This window comes from Anas acuta, chromosome 1, assembly GCF_963932015.1.
Source record: "Anas acuta chromosome 1, bAnaAcu1.1, whole genome shotgun sequence".
Taxonomy (NCBI): domain Eukaryota; kingdom Metazoa; phylum Chordata; class Aves; order Anseriformes; family Anatidae; genus Anas; species Anas acuta.
This window is the reverse complement of record NC_088979.1, coordinates 747,822-763,300: the sequence shown is the minus strand read 5'-3', so window position 1 is coordinate 763,300 and position 15,479 is coordinate 747,822. Positions and strand designations below refer to the sequence as shown.

The following is a 15,479-nucleotide window of genomic DNA, read 5'->3' as shown; positions in this document are numbered from 1 at the left end:
GCAGTCTAGGAGGTTTCTGGAGAAAGTGGAAGATAGCTTCCTGATGCAGCTGGTTAGTGAACCTACCAAGGGTGGTGCCCCGCTAGACCTTCTCTTCACAAACAGAGAAGGACTGGTGGAGGATGTGATTGTCGGGAGCTGTCTTGGGCAGAGTGACCACGAAATGGTGGAGTTCACTATTCTTGGCAAGGCCAGGAAGGGAACCAGTAAAACCACTGTATTGGACTTTCGGAGGGCTGACTTTGGGCTGCTCAGGACACTGGTTGGTGGAATCCCTTGGGAGGCGTTTCTGAAGGGCAGAGGGGTCCAGGAAGGCTGGGTGCTCTTCAAGAGGCATATCCTAATGGCGCAGGAGCGGTCTGTTCCCATGTGCCCAAAGATGAGCCAGCGGGGAAGAAGACCAGCCTGGCTCAACAGAGAACTGTGGCTTGAGCTTAGGAGAAAAAAGAGGGTTTATAATCTTTGGAAAAGTGGGCAGGCCACTAGGGAGGACTATAAGGATGTAGCGAGGCTGTGCAGGGACAAAATTAGAAAGGCCAAAGCTCATCTGGAGCTCAATCTGGCTACTGCCGTTAAAGATAACAAAAAACGCTTTTATAAATACATCAACACAAAAAGGAGGACAAAGGAGAATCTCCATCCTTTACTGGATGCGGGGGGAAACTTAGCTACAAGAGATGAGGAAAAGGCGGAGGTGCTCAATGCCTTCTTTGCCTCAGTCTTTAGCGGCAATACCGGTTGTTCTCTGGATACCCAGTACCCTGAGTTGGTGGAAGGGGATGGGGAGCAGGATGTGGCCCTCACCATCCACGAAGAACTGGTTGGTGACCTGCTACGGCGCTTGGATGTGCACAAGTCGATGGGGCCGGATGGGATCCACCCAAGGGTACTGAGAGAACTGGCAGAGGAGCTGGCCAAGCCCCTATCCATCATTTATCAGCAGTCCTGGCTATCGGGGGAGGTCCCAGTTGACTGGCGGCTAGCGAATGTGATGCCCATGTACAAGAAGGGCCGGAGGGCAGACCCGGGGAACTACAGGCCTGTCAGTTCAACCTCAGTGCCAGGGAAGCTCATGGAGCAGATCCTCTTGGGAGTCATCATGCGGCACTTGCAGGGCAAGCAGGCGATCAGGCCCAGTCAGCATGGGTTTATGGAAGGCAGGTCCTGCTTGACGAACCTGATCTCCTTCTATGACAAAGTGATGCACTGGGTGGACGAGGGAAAGGCTGTGGATGTGGTCTGCCTTGACTTCAGTAAGGATTTGACACCGTCTCCCACAGCATTCTCCTCAAGAAACTAGCTGCTCTTGGCTTGGACTGGCGCATGCTTCGTTGGGTTAGAAACTGGCTGGATAGCCGGGCCCAAAGAGTTGTGGTAAATGGAGCCAAGTCCAGTTGGAGGCCGGTCACTAGTGGCGTCCCCCAGGGCTCGGTGCTGGGGCCGGTCCTCTTTGATATCTTCATCAATGATCTGGACGAGGGCATTGAGTGCACCCTCAGTAAGTTTGCAGATGACACCAAGTTAGGTGCGTGTGTCGATCTGCTCGAGGGTAGGAAGGCTCTGCAGGAGGATCTGGATAGGCTGCACCGATGGGCTGAGGCCAACTGGATGAAGTTCAACAAGGCCAAGTGCCGGGTCCTGCACCTGGGGCGCAATAACCCCAAGCAGAGCTACAGGCTGGGAGATGAGTGGTTGGAGAGCTGCCAGGCAGAGAAGGACCTGGGAGTGATGGTGGACAGTGGGCTGAATATGAGCCAGCAGTGTGCTCAGGTGGCCAAGAAGGCCAACGGCATCCTGGCTTGTATCAGAAACAGTGTGACCAGCAGGGCTAGGGAGGTGATCGTCCCCCTGTACTCGGCTCTGGTGAGGCCGCACCTCGAGTACTGTGTTCAGTTTTGGGCCCCTCGCTACAAGAAGGACATCGAGGTGCTTGATCGAGTCCAGAGAAGGGCGACGAAGCTGGTGAGGGGCCTGGAGAACAAGTCCTACGAGGAGCGTCTGAAGGAGCTGGGCTTGTTCAGCCTGTTCTCCCATGTGCCTGGTGACAGGATGAGGGGGCATGGGCTAACATTGCGCCAGGGGAGGTTTAGGTTAGATGTTAGGAAGAGCTTCTTTACTAAAAGGATTGTGAGGCACTGGAACAGGCTGCCCAGGGAAGTGGTGGAGTCACCATCCCTGGAAGTCTTTAAAAGACGTTTAGATGTAGAGCTTAGGGATATGGTTTAGTGGGGACTGTTAGTGTTAGGTTAGAGGTTGGACTCAATTATCTTGAGGTCTCTTCCAACCTAGAAATTCTGTGTGATCTGTGTGGTCTGTGTGTGAACCCCCACCTCGCTACAGCCTCCTTTAAGGTGCCTGTAGGAGCGATAAGGTCGCCCCTGAGCCTCCTCTTTTCCAGGCTGAACAAGCCCAGCTCCCTCAGCCGCTCCTCGTAGGACTTGTTCTCCAGGCCCCTCACCAGCTTCGTCGCCCTTCTTTGGACTCTTTCAAGCACCTCGATGTCCTTCTTGTAGCGAGGGGCCCAAAACTGAACACAGTACTCGAGGTGCGGCCTCACCAGAGCCGAGTACAGGGGGACGATCACCTCCCTAGCCCTGCTGGCCACACTGCTTCTGATACAAGCCAGGATGCCGTTGGCCTTCTTGGCCACCTGGGCACACTGCTGGCTCATATTCAGCCAGCTATCAACCAATATTCCCAGGTATTTCTCTGCCAGGCAGCTCTCCAACCACTCATCTCCCAGCCTGTAGCTCGGCTTGGGGTTATTGCGCCCCAGGTGCAGGACCCGGCACTTGGCCTTGTTGAACCTCATCCAGTTGGCCTCAGCCCATCGGTGCAGCCTATCCAGATCCTCCTGCAGAGCCTTCCTACCCTCGAGCAGATCGACACACGCACCTAACTTGGTGTCATCTGCAAACTTACTGAGGGTGCACTCAATGCCCTCGTCCAGATCATTGATGAAGATATTAAAGAGGACCGGCCCCAGCACCGAGCCCTGGGGGACGCCACTAGTGACCAGCCTCCAACTGGACTTGGCTCCATTTACCACGACTCTTTGGGCCCGGCTATCCAGCCAGTTTCTAACCCAACGAAGCATGCGCCAGTCCAAGCCAAGAGCAGCTAGTTTCTTGAGGAGAATGCTGTGGGAGACGGTGTCAAATCCTTACTGAAGTCAAGGCAGACCACATCCACAGCCTTTCCCTCGTCCACCCAGTGCATCACTTTGTCATAGAAGGAGATCAGGTTCGTCAAGCAGGACCTGCCTTCCATAAACCCATGCTGACTGGGCCTGATCGCCTGCTTGCCCTGCAAGTGCCGCATGATGACTCCCAAGAGGATCTGCTCCATGAGCTTCCCTGGCACTGAGGTTGAACTGACAGGCCTGTAGTTCCCCGGGTCTGCCCTCCGGCCCTTCTTGTACATGGGCATCACATTCGCTAGCCGCCAGTCAACTGGGACCTCCCCCGATAGCCAGGACTGCTGATAAATGATGGATAGGGGCTGGGCCAGCTCCTCTGGCAGTTCTCTCAAAGAAGAGGATCTTTTGCGTGTTGGTGCGAAACTGCCTGGGCTCCATTTTGTGGCCACTGCCCCTTGTCCTGTCCCCACAGACCACTGGTTGGCCAAAGAGGTTGGCCAAATCCCTCTGTCTCCCACCCCTCAGGTATTTATACACATTGATGAGTTCCCCTCTCAGTCCTCTCTTCTCCGGGCTGAACAGCCCCAGGTCTCTCAGCCTCTCCTCATAGGGAAGACGCTCCAGGCCCCGTATCATCCTTGTGGCCTTCCGCTGGACTCTTTCCAGGAGATCCCTGTTGTTTTCGTACTGGGGAGCCCAGAACTGGACCCAATGCTTCAGGTGAGGCCTGACCAGGGCAGAGCAGAGCGGGAGGATCACCTGCCTCGACCTGCTGGCTACGCTCCTTTTAATGCCCGCCAGGATCTTGTTGGCTGTTATAAATGGCTCAGGATTCAAATTTTGATTAAATAAAAAAATAGAATTTATTAGAAGAATATAGAGGAATAGAGGTAAGCAAACAGCGCTGGGTGCACCGGGAGTCTCCTCTCCACCAGGACACACACCAGTTATATCAAGGAGCTGATTTTTATGCTCCTAGACTAATACATATTCATTACTACTTCTAAAAAAGCAGGTTATTATAATTAGCTCCCTGGGTCCAGTCCCTCCTACTGGAGCATGCGCATCAATCTCCTCTGGGGTCTCTAGGGGTCTTTCATGCTGAAGGCTCATAGTCTTCCTCTCCCCTTTGTACTCACTCGGCACCATGCCAAGTTTATAGAACGTTTTCTGCAGGTCTTGTCTCCCAGCCGTCCTTCACCTTCTTTTTCCTTCCTCTTAATCTCTTGGCCCCCTGGCCAGATACCAAAGATCCGCATAGTATCCCATAACAGTCACTAGTTGTTATCAGTTGTTCTGAAACCCCCAGACATCAAACACAAACAGCTTTCTTATTTGATGCTTCATGAGTAATGAAAACATTCTTCCCCAGCCATTCACAGACACGTCTATAGCAGTGTTAAGTTAATCTCGAAGAAGACAGGAAAAAAGGCTGTAACTGTTAGAAACAGAAGTCCGGAATAACAAAAGCAATCAGGTTCATAAATTTGAGGAGTATTTTCTGAAGACTTGATAAATTGACTAGAATGAGGGGGAGACTGGGACACACTGCATCTGTGGTTCAAGAATTAAATTGCCAGTGCAGGGCCCAGAGGCAGACAGGATTCAAACAGAATTGTTCTTTATGGACATGAATTGTTAAAACATTCCTCACAAAAGCATAATCCCACAGTGTCCATTAAATGTGTTCTCACGTTTCTGCTCCGTTTTCCTTGCAGAGGTACAGCAGCAGCATAGCTGGGTTAGAGGCATCCCACGGCTGCCAGGGCTGCGGCTGCCAAGAGGAGACTCCAGAGGTGTGGGGGTTCCCTGGGACTGCTCGTGCCTGGGGGGGGGAACAGGGAGTTAATGACTGCCGGAGGGTGCCAGCACGGTGCTGGCCGTGGGAAGGGGCTGGGGGCTCGCCTCTTAACTGCACTGAAAACACACGGCTGGGCCTTGCACCTTTTCTCTGCCAAAGAGACCAACAACATCTGTGCACCGCCCCGCTCTGTGCCCCTCGCCCCGCTCTGTGCCCCTCACCCCGCCCTGGCCGTGCCACAGAGGGCCCCCACTGCAAACCCCAAGGGAGAGCAGCTGGGAGCGTGCAGGGATGCACAGGGAAGACCTGGTCTGAAGGCGAGCTCCCCACCTCCCCGAGCTCCCCAGGTTCCCCAATCTCCCCACCTCCCCGAGCTCCCCACACGGAGGTGTTGCCTTCACCACGAGGCTCCCCTTCCCCTCACAGAGCCAGTGGCACGGGGCCCCCATTCCTCTGCAGCCATGGCTGGAGGAGCGCGGGGAGCACGGCGGCACCTGCCCAGGGCTGTGCCCTGTCCCCAGCCATCGCTCGATGGTACCCACCCTGCTGCCTGCCCTTACCATTCAGCAGCGCACATTTGTAGTTGCTGTGCGTGGAATGGGAGTCGAGATGGATGTGGGTTCCATCTGTGTGATGGATGACATTGGTGACCTTGAAGACCTCATAGGGTGGGATGAGGACTTCCTCCTGTTCTGGGTAGAAGGAGAAGTTCCTGATGGAGACACCGTAGCAGGTGTTCACAAAGAATAAGGTGTCATTGCCAAAATCCTGGGCAATACTCTTATTGAAGGAGGCAGAGGCGAACTGGCCGAAGCGGACGGTCTCCTTGAGCTGAGCCGTAAAGCGGATGCCCTTGATGCCGCGGTAGACGCTGTTGCATTTGGGGTTCTGGGTCTTCTGCAGGGTGTGCACAGCCTCGGTCAGTAAGAAATGCAGCGTCTTGAAGGGGAAGTGTTGCAGGTAGTGCTCACGGGAGCGCCCACCCTCACGCACAAGTGTGTTGAACTGCTTGTACAGGTGTCCCCCGTCAGTGTACGCCAGCACGGCCACCGCCTGCTCCTGCGGCAGCACCTGCGGGTTGGAGTTGCCCCACTGCTTCTGCCAGTGCTCGGCTGCTCTTCTCCAGGTGTCTGCATACGTCTTGTTTTGGAACTCAGTGCGGTTCACTGTTTTCAGCTTCTCCTCCATCATGTGGCTGCAGCCCTGGTACTGGTCATCAAAGGAGTACGGGGCCATGTCCATCACCTTCTCTGTGATAGCACGGACATCTTGCCTGCTGCCAGTGGCTGCGGTGCCAAACAGGGTGCTGGCCAGCAGCACCCAGCCCAGGGCGAGCTGCTCCATGTGCAGGAAGCTCCGGGGGTCCAGTCACGAGCGGGGATGCCCCAGGCAGCGCAGGACCCGGTCCTCTGCAACCGGCTGAGCTCAGCCACTGAGTGCAGCAGTACAGGGCATGGGCGTCTGCTAGGGGGAGAGTGCAGGGTCGGAGAAGGCTGCAGGGAGAAGCGGAGCAGATGCATCAGGGGCACCTCCAAAGCCGCCCATGGCCCCCCTGGCACCAGAGGGAAGCACCCGCAGTGTGTGTCCCCAGCCACGGCCACCTGGGTCTTCCCCACCCTGATACCGGCCCGGACTCCAGCCCAACTACTTGCATCAAACACCGCAGACACCTGGGTTCCCCCGTGCAGCCCCGACATCCTCTGAGGCCGCAGCATTTGTGCCAGGAGGAGCCCTGGTGCTGCAGTGAGATGTTACCTCTGCTCTGTTGCATGCAGGACCCACAGCTCGGCGCTGCTGCAGGGTGCGTGGAGCTGGCTGCTCTGCCTTTTTATAGCAACCCCCAGACAGTTTGTGTTCCAGCCCCCCATGACCACCCAGTTGCTGCTGGGCTGCTGCAAAAGGCTGCAGGGAAACCAACAGGAAATCGCCTTGTATTAGTTTCCCACGCTCTAGGGCGTGCCTGTGTGTGTCCCAGTCCCTTGGGTGCTGAGAGGTGAGGCGCAGACTCTGCAGCCCTCAGTGCAGAGGGGCTCCTGCAGGAGGGGACACTGGCTTGTCCTGGTTTTGGCTGGGATCGAGTTGCTTTTCATCACCGTAGCTGGTGTGGGGCTTTGGTTTTAGGATGAGAATGGTGCTGATAACACACTGCTGGCTTAGATGCTGCTGAGCAGAGCTCACACTAAGACAAGGACTTCTGTGCTGCTCACACTGTGGCGGGGTTGGCTGAGGGGCTGCCATTGCTCAGGGACAGGCTGGGCATGGGTCAGAGGGTGGTGAGCTACTGTTCTGTGCATCACTTTTTTCAGTTTTCTTGCTTGCTCATTTTCTGTCTTTCTTTCTCATTAAACTCTCTTTCTCTCAGCCTGCCAGTCTGTGCACTTTTCCTCTTGTCAGCTCTCTCCCCTTCCCCCGGTGGGGAGGTGACCGAGGAGGTGGCGGTGCGGTGCTGAGCTCTCTGCTGCATTCCACCACAGCGCTGCTTTTAGCACCTAGTGTGAGGCCAGAAGGTACCTGAGATACTGTGAGAGATCAGCAGACCTGAGCAGACAATGCTCGATGGGACAAACTGGTTTAGAATTTGTGCTCATGGTGCGTTTGTTTAGCAAACCCTGGTCCAATGCTGATTTATTTGCTCTCCAGGTTGCTTTGTGTAAGCCCTCTCCTGCTGTGTATGCTCCCCGTGCTGCCATCAGCACCTCCGAGGGCTGCTTGAAGGCTGCTGGGGGCAGCTGGCTGTGCCTTCCCCAGCCTGGTGTGCGTGGGGTGTGCGGCTGCATTCACCAGCAAACTTTAGGTTTAGGCACCAACCAGCCAGCAGCAGGGGTTTTGGGCTGGGCTAGGGCACCAGGCATACAGAGGGTCTGTGCTGGTGACCCCAGGGGGTCTGTGGATGAGGGGTGAGTGCATGAGCCCACAGCTCACACAGGGGAAGGTGCTTCCCTTGGCTGCAGACCATAGCTGATATGGTGCTGTGTTTGGGATTTAGGATAAGACTACTGTTGATATCACACTGATATTTTAATTGTTGCAGAGCAGTGCTCACACTAAGCCAAGGACGTCTCAGCTTCCCGCTCTGTCCTGCCAGCGGGCAGGCTGGGGGTGCAGAAGGAGCTGGGAGGGGACAGGCCCAGGACAGCTGACCCCAACTGGCCAAAGGGGTATTCCACACCTCATGGGGTCATGCTGGACAATATATAGGGGTGGCTAGCTGGGGTGGGGGTGCAGGGTGCCCAGGGATAAGCTGGGCATCCGTCAGCAGGTGGCGAGCAATTGCATTGTGCATCAGGTGTTTTATACGTGTTATTATTCTTACTACCATTTTGATTATTCTTCTTATTTTTTCTTTTCTGTCCTATTAAACTGTCTTTATCTCAACTCACAAGCTTTTACTTTTTTTTGTCTTTTTCTTTTTTTTGTTTTTCTCGATTCTCTCCCCCATCCCACTGTGGGGAGGAAGAGCGTCTGTGTGGTGCTGGTTAAACCACAACAGTTCTTTTGACACCCAACGTGGGGCCCGAAGAGCTGAGATAGTGACAGATGTGATGAGAGCATGTTAAAACAAAATTATTGAAACCATTATATCAGCTTAATAGTGCTGTTTTGTTTGTTTGTTTGTTTGTTTGTTTTTGTTTTGTTTTGTTTTGTTTTGATCTGAGGTCTGCTGTGCCTGTTTTCTGAATTCCGTTATATAGCACATTACTTACTGTATGTGTTCCCTGTTGTGCTGTTTATTGTTCTGGGGGGCTGGTTTAAGGTTAGTTTGCTGCTTACTGTGTAGCACTGGCTTATGATATGATAGAATTACTGGTCATGAGACTGATAGGTACCTTAAAGGATGAGACTACAGGTACCTTAAAGGAGGCTGTAGAGAAGTGGGGGTTGGCCTGTTCTCCCATGTGCCTGGTGACAGGACGAGGGGGAATGGGCTAAAGTTGTGCCAGGGGAGCTTTGAGTTGGATATTAGGAAGAACTTCTTTACTGAGAGGGTTGTGAGGCATTGGGATGGGCTGGCCAAGGAAGTGGTGGAGTCACCATCCCTGGAGGTCTTTAAAAGACATTTAGGTGTAGAGCTCAGTGATATGGGATAGTGGAGGACTGGTTAGTGTTAGGTCAGAGGTTGGGCTGGGTGATCTTCCAACCTAGATGGTTCTGGGTGTTAGAAATGGCTCATTCTTCAAAATAGGATTAAATAAAAAAATAGGATTTATTAAAAGAATAGAGGTAAGCAAACAGCGCTGGGTGCACCAGGAGCCTCCGCTCCACCAGGACGCACACCAGTTACATCAAGCAGCTGATTTTTATGCTCCTAGACTAATACATATTCATTACTACTTCTAAAAAAAAAAAAAAAAGGTTATTATAATTAGCTTCCAGGGTCCAGTCCCTCCTACTGGAGCATGCGCATCAGTCTCCGGTGGTCCCTCTGGGGGTCTCTAGGGGTCTTGCATGCTGAAGGCTCGTAGTCTTCCTCTCCAAGTTTTTTTCTCGTCCTTCCCCGTTGTACTCCCTTGGCACCGTATCAAGTTTATAGAACATCCCCTGCAGGTCTTGTCTCCCAGCCATCCTTCAGCTTCTTTTTTCTTCTTCTTAATCTCTTGGCCACCTGGCCAGATATCAGAGGCTTGCATGGTATCCCATAACAGTCACTAGTTGTTATCAGTTGTTCTGAAACCCCCAGACATCAAAGACTTCATACAAACACAAATAGCTTTCTTATTGACACTTCACCAGTAATTAAAACGTTCCTCACCAGCCATTCACAGGGACAGTCACACCTATAGCAGTGTTAAGTTAATCTCGAAGAAGACAGAAAAAAGGCTGTAACTGTTAGAAATATAAGTCCTGAATTCATAAATTTGAGGAGTATTTTCTGAAGACTTGATAAATTGACTAGAATGAGGGGGAGACTGGGACACACTGCATCTGTGGTTCAAGAATTAAATTGCCAGTGCAGGGCCCAGAGGCAGACAGGATTCAAACAGAATTGTTCTTTATGGACACGAATTGTTAAAACATTCCTAACATGGGATTCTGTAATCTGGTATTTGTACTCAGCATTGCCATCACTTCCGTACTTTGGAAACCATATCTCAGAAACTAGCAATAATTACGTCATTTACCTTTTCTTTTCAGGGAGACAGTCTGTGAAGGGGACAAGGGAAGATGTTTTCCCCACCTGTTCACTCCCCCTTTCTCCTTCACCTGCCCTTTCTCCCCCAGGCTACTTACAGTAGCTCCTCAAAATCTGAATGTCCTTGGGATGTTCCGACCAGCATGTTCTTATTGTAATGTCTCCTGAATGCACTTCAGGTTTTGTTTAAGGTTAAACAACTACTTAGGAATGCCACCCAGACCCCTGTCCCGAGGCAGGATGGTTATGAGTGGCAGGGAGTGTGGCAAGGATGTGGTCTGGCTGGGATGTTAACTTCCCCTGCAGCAGCCCAAGCAGTGCTGTGCTCTGCACTTGGAGCTGGAACAGCAGTGGGATCACAGCAGGGTTGTGTCTGCTGCTGAGCAGTGCTGACACAGCATCGGGCCTCTCTCTAACCCTCCTAGGGGGTGGGCAAAAAATGAGAAGAGAAACATCCCCAGGGCAGCTGACCTAAACCAAAAAAAGGGATGTTCCATACCATGTGGTGTCACACTCAGCAATAAAAGGTGGGAACAGGAAGAAGAGGGGAGGGGAGGGCTCTCATTAGGAAAACGTCGGTCCTCCTCCCGAACACCGTCTCCGCGCGTTGAGGCCCTGCTTCAAGGACATGGTCAAGCATCGCTCATTTGTGGGAAGTAGAGAGTAATTTCTGTCCTCTGCACTTCCACATAGCCTTCATTTGTTTTATTTCTTTGTTTTCCTCCTTTTTTTTTCTTTCCCCTTCCCTTTTCCCCTTTCCTTTTTTTTTCCTTTAGTTAAATTGTTTAGCTCATAATAATCTTTCTTTAATTATTATTATTATTATTTCCCTTTAATTAAGTTATCCTTATCTCAACCCGTGAGTTGTTCTTTGCTTTACTTCTCCCCCTCCTGATCTAAGGAGGGGAAGTGAGAGAGCGGTTGTGGTGTTTAGCTACCCAGCACGGTAAAACCACCACAGTCCTTTTTGGCACCCAAGGTGGGGCTCAAAGGGTTGAGATAACAATAGAATTGATCAAAGCACGTACAACTAACACACTTACTTGCTAGTCACCATGTTCAGTGTCCTGTTAATAATGGCTTGTTTGATCATATGTCATGCAGTCCGTGTCATGGTCTCCTTTCTCCTATATATCCGATCCGACAAAGTGCTACAATCTGTGTTCATTTTTTTGAATTCGCTGTGCTGCCAAGCACTGGCCTTGAGTTTAATCTGGCATTCAGGCCCTGCACTGTTATCATGTGGGTCTCATGGAAACTATCTTTTAGAGAATATTCAGAACTACACTGCCTTCCTTTCCTCATCTGGATACCAGTTTATTAATAATATCAGGAATGGTACTGTGAGGAATGTTTTAACAATTCGTGTCCATAAAGAACAATTTTGTTTGAATCCTGTCTGCCTCTGGGCCCTGCACTGGCAATTTAATTCTTGAACCACAGATGCAGTGTGTCCCAGTCTCCCCCTCATTCTAGTCAATTTATCAAGTCTTCAGAAAATACTCCTCAAATTTATGAACCTGATTGCTTTTGTTATTCCGGACTTCTGTTTCTAACAGTTACAGCCTTTTTTTTGTCTTCTTCGAGATTAACTTAACACTGCTATAGGTGTGACTGTCCCTGTGAATGGCTGGTGAGGAACGTTTTAATTACTCGTGAAGTGTCAATAAGAAAGTTATTTGTGTTTGTATGAAGCCTTTGATGTCTGGGGGTTTCAGAACAACTGATAACAACTAGTGACTGTTATGGGATACTATGCAAGCCTCTGATATCTGGCCAGGTGGCCAAGAGATTAAGAAGAAGGATAAAGAAGCTGAAGGATGGCTGGGAGACAAGACCTGCAGGGGATGTTCTATAAACTTGATACAGTGCCAAAGGAGTACAAAGGGGAAGGACGAGAAAAAAACTTGGAGAGGAAGACTACGAGCCTTCAGCATGAAAGACCCCTAGAGACCCCCAGAGGGACCACCGGAGACTGATGCGCATGCTCCAGTAGGAGGGACTGGACCCCGGAAGCTAATTATAATAACCTGTTTTTTTAGAAGTAGTAATGAATATGTATTAGTCTAGGAGCATAAAAATCAGCTGCTTGATGTAACGGGTGTGTGTCCTGGTGGAGTGGAGGCTCCCGGTGCACCCAGCGCTGTTTGCTTACCTCTATTCTTTTAATAAATCCTATTTTTTATTTAATCCTATTTTGAAGATTGAGCCATTTCTAACAGTACCTTTTCCTTCTTTCACAGTGGGCTAATTACCACACTTTGGGAGTATTTTGAACAGCCATGTGTAACCCATGTATTGCTATTTCTAATTCTGAATAACGGGTTTCCTCTTCTCTCTAAGATTAGTCGATTGTTTAGAAAGCTTACCTGGGAATCTGTCTTGAAACAGTCTTGTGGCGAGTGGCAAGGTGTGTGGGATGATGTTGGCAGATCCTTGTCACGGGTGTCTCCTCCAATAGTTTTGAACTTCACCCCTGAGCAAGTGCAAAATCCTAAAAACCTGGTAGAATGTTTGAGAGTTTTATGTCCTGACCCTGATAATGCTGGAGAACGACAGCTTGCAGCATTGTGCTGGGTCCTGGCTTACTCCCATCAAACACTGTTTAACATCATCCAGCACCTTGAAGAGAGGGAGGAAGTTTCTGTGTCTGATGACCAGGTAACACACGCTGTGGCTGACCCAGAGGACCAACCGACTATGGTATCAGTCACCCCCATAATCAAGTCAAAACAATGGAAACGGAGGTCAGCTCGTTTAGTAAGGGAAGAAGCCTCTCCTAACAAAGAGGGAGAAGGGGAAATGGCAGGCACCTCTAAAGCAGAGCCATCACAAAAACAGCAGGAAGAAGAGATGAAAATCATAAAGGAATCAGAAACCACTCGATCCCTATCGCTGAGTGAGTTGCAAGAAATACGAAAGGATTATGGCCGATGCCCAGGTGAACACATTCTCACCTGGCTGCTTCGATGCTGGCATGCTGGGGCCAATAGCCAACAATTAGAAGGCAATGAAGCCAAGCAGCTGGGATCCCTCTCTAGAGAAATGGACTAAGTAATTAGGAGAGGAGCACAGGCCCTCAGCCTCTGGAGACGACTTCTGGCAGCTGTGAAAGGAAGATATCCCCATAAGGAAGATATTGTATATCACGTAGGCAAGTGGACAACTATGGATAAAGGTCTCCAGCATCTGCGGGAATTAGCTGTGCGGGAGATGATTTATAGTGATTTGGACAATGCCCAGACACCTCAAGACCCCGATGAAGTCCAGTGCACAACATCCATGTGGTGTAAATTGGTGCAGAGTGCACCATCAGCACATGCCAGTACCCTGGCAGTAATTAACTGGGATGAAGGGATGGGACCAACAGTGTGTCATCTGTCCTGACAGCTTCAAAAATATGAAGACAACCTCTCTGCTCTGCTACAGTCCTGTGTCTCAGCTGTGGAGAAACTGTCTGAAAGACTTGACCACCTCGTGGAACGAGCATATTCCCCATATTCCCCCTCATCTAGACGGAGTGATGCTTCAGCCACTAAGAATCAGCGTTTGCCTGCTCAAGAGAGAGAGTACCCAAGACGCACACCACGTGGCACCTTTTGCTTTTATTTGAGTGACCATGGGGAGGATACGAGGAAATGGGATGGTGTACCTACCTCAACCCCAGCTGCTTGGGTTTGTGAACTGAAAGGAAATACAGCAGCAAGAAGAGGGGCTCCTAAGGGCTTTTGGCATAGCTGCTTTGAGCACAGAGAAGATTAGGCAGCTGTCTACCTTGCCTGGCCTTTCAGAAGACCCTTCTGTTGTAGGATTGCTGAAGGTTGAAGAACAACAAGTACCAATTGCTACTACAACGGTGCACCGACGGCAATATCGCACCAACCGAGACTCCCTGATTCCCATCCATGAGTTGGTTCACCGTCTGGAGAGTCAAGGAGTGATCAGCAAGACTCGCTCACCCTTTAATAGTCCTATATGGCCAGTGCGAAAGTCTAATGGCGAGTGGAGGCTAACAGTGGGCTATCGAGGCCTGAATGAAGTCACGCCACCACTGAGTGCTGCAGTGCCGGACATGCTGGAACTCCAGTACGAACTAGAGTCAAATGCAGCCAAGTGGTACGCCACAACTGATATTGCTAATGCATTTTTCTCCATCCTTTTGGCAGCAGCATAGAGGCCACAGTTCGCTTTCCCTTGGAGGGGCATCCTATACACCTGGAGTCGGCTGCCCCAGGGGTGGAAACACAGCCCTACCATTTGCCATGGACTGATCCAGTCTGCACTGGAACAAAGGGGAGCTCCTGAGCACCTGCAGTACATTGATGACATCCTCGTGTGGGGCAACACAGATGAAGAAATTATGGGGAAAGGGAGGAAAGTAATTGAAATTCTCCTGAAAGCTGATTTTGCCATTGAGCAGAGTAAGATCATGGGGCCTGCACAGGAAATCCAGTTCTTGGGGGTAAAATGGCAGGATGGACATCGCCATATTCCGATGGATGTGATCAATAAAACAACAGCAATGTCTCCGCCAACTAGCAAAAAAGAAACGCAAGTTTCCTAGGCCTCGTGAGATTCTGGAGAATGCATGTGCCAGGCTATAGTCAGCTTGTGAGTCCTCTATATCGAGTGACTCGAAAGAGAAACTATTTTGAGTGGGGCCCTGAGCAACAACAGGCCTTTGAACAAATCAAACAAGAAATAGCTCATGCAGTAGACCTTGGGCATGTCCATTCTGGACCATCTGTGCAAAACATACTGTACACTGGAGCTGGGGAGCATGGCCTCAGCTGGAGCCTCTGGCAGAAAACCCCAGAAGAAACTCAAGGTCGACCTCTGGGTTTCTGAAGCCGGGGCTACCAAGGATCAGAAGCCAATTACCCCCCAACTGAAAAAGAGATACTCACAGCATATGAAGGTGTTCGAGCTGCTTCAGAAGATGTGGGTACAGAAGCACAGCTCCTCTTGGCACCGCGGTTACCTGTGTTACATTGGATGTTCAAAGAGAAAATTCCCACTACACACCATGCGACTGATGCTACATGGAGTAAGTGGATAGCGTTAATTACACAGCGGGCTCGAATGGGAAAACCCAATCGCCCAGGAATCCTGGAAGAGATTATGGACTGGCCGGAAGGCAGAGATTTCAGAGTGCCAACAGAAGAGGTAACCCGTGCTGAAGAGGCTCCACCATACAATGAGTTGCCAGAAGACAGAAAGCGGTATGCGTTGTTTACTGACGGATCCTCCTGTGAGGAAGGGAGCCATTGGAAATGGAAAGCTGCTGTGTGGAATCCTATGCGACGAGTTGTGGAGGCCATGGAAGGGGAAGGTGAGTCGAGTCAGTATGCAGAAGTAAAAGCCATACAACTAGCCCTAGAGATCGCCAAAAGAGAAAAATGGCCAGC

At 50.9% G+C, this 15,479-nt stretch overlaps 2 protein-coding genes across 3 annotated transcripts in view; both read right to left on the bottom strand.

Annotated features, from left to right (window-relative positions):
* LOC137854552 (erythroblast NAD(P)(+)--arginine ADP-ribosyltransferase-like) overlaps positions 1-6,421 on the bottom strand; it is an 87,649-nt gene extending 81,228 nt beyond the window's left edge. Inside the window, exon 1 of one of the 2 annotated variants that reach the window (XM_068678154.1) lies at positions 5,501-6,421. In XM_068678154.1, coding sequence (XP_068534255.1) covers positions 5,501-6,284 — 784 coding nt within the window. In that variant the 5' untranslated portion in view covers positions 6,285-6,421. The remainder of the gene's footprint in view (positions 1-5,500) is intronic. The other variant, XM_068678311.1, reaches the window with a different exon arrangement.
* LOC137856076 (ecto-ADP-ribosyltransferase 5-like) overlaps positions 1-15,479 on the bottom strand; it is a 174,748-nt gene that overhangs the window by 127,754 nt on the left and 31,515 nt on the right. The window lies entirely within an intron of this gene.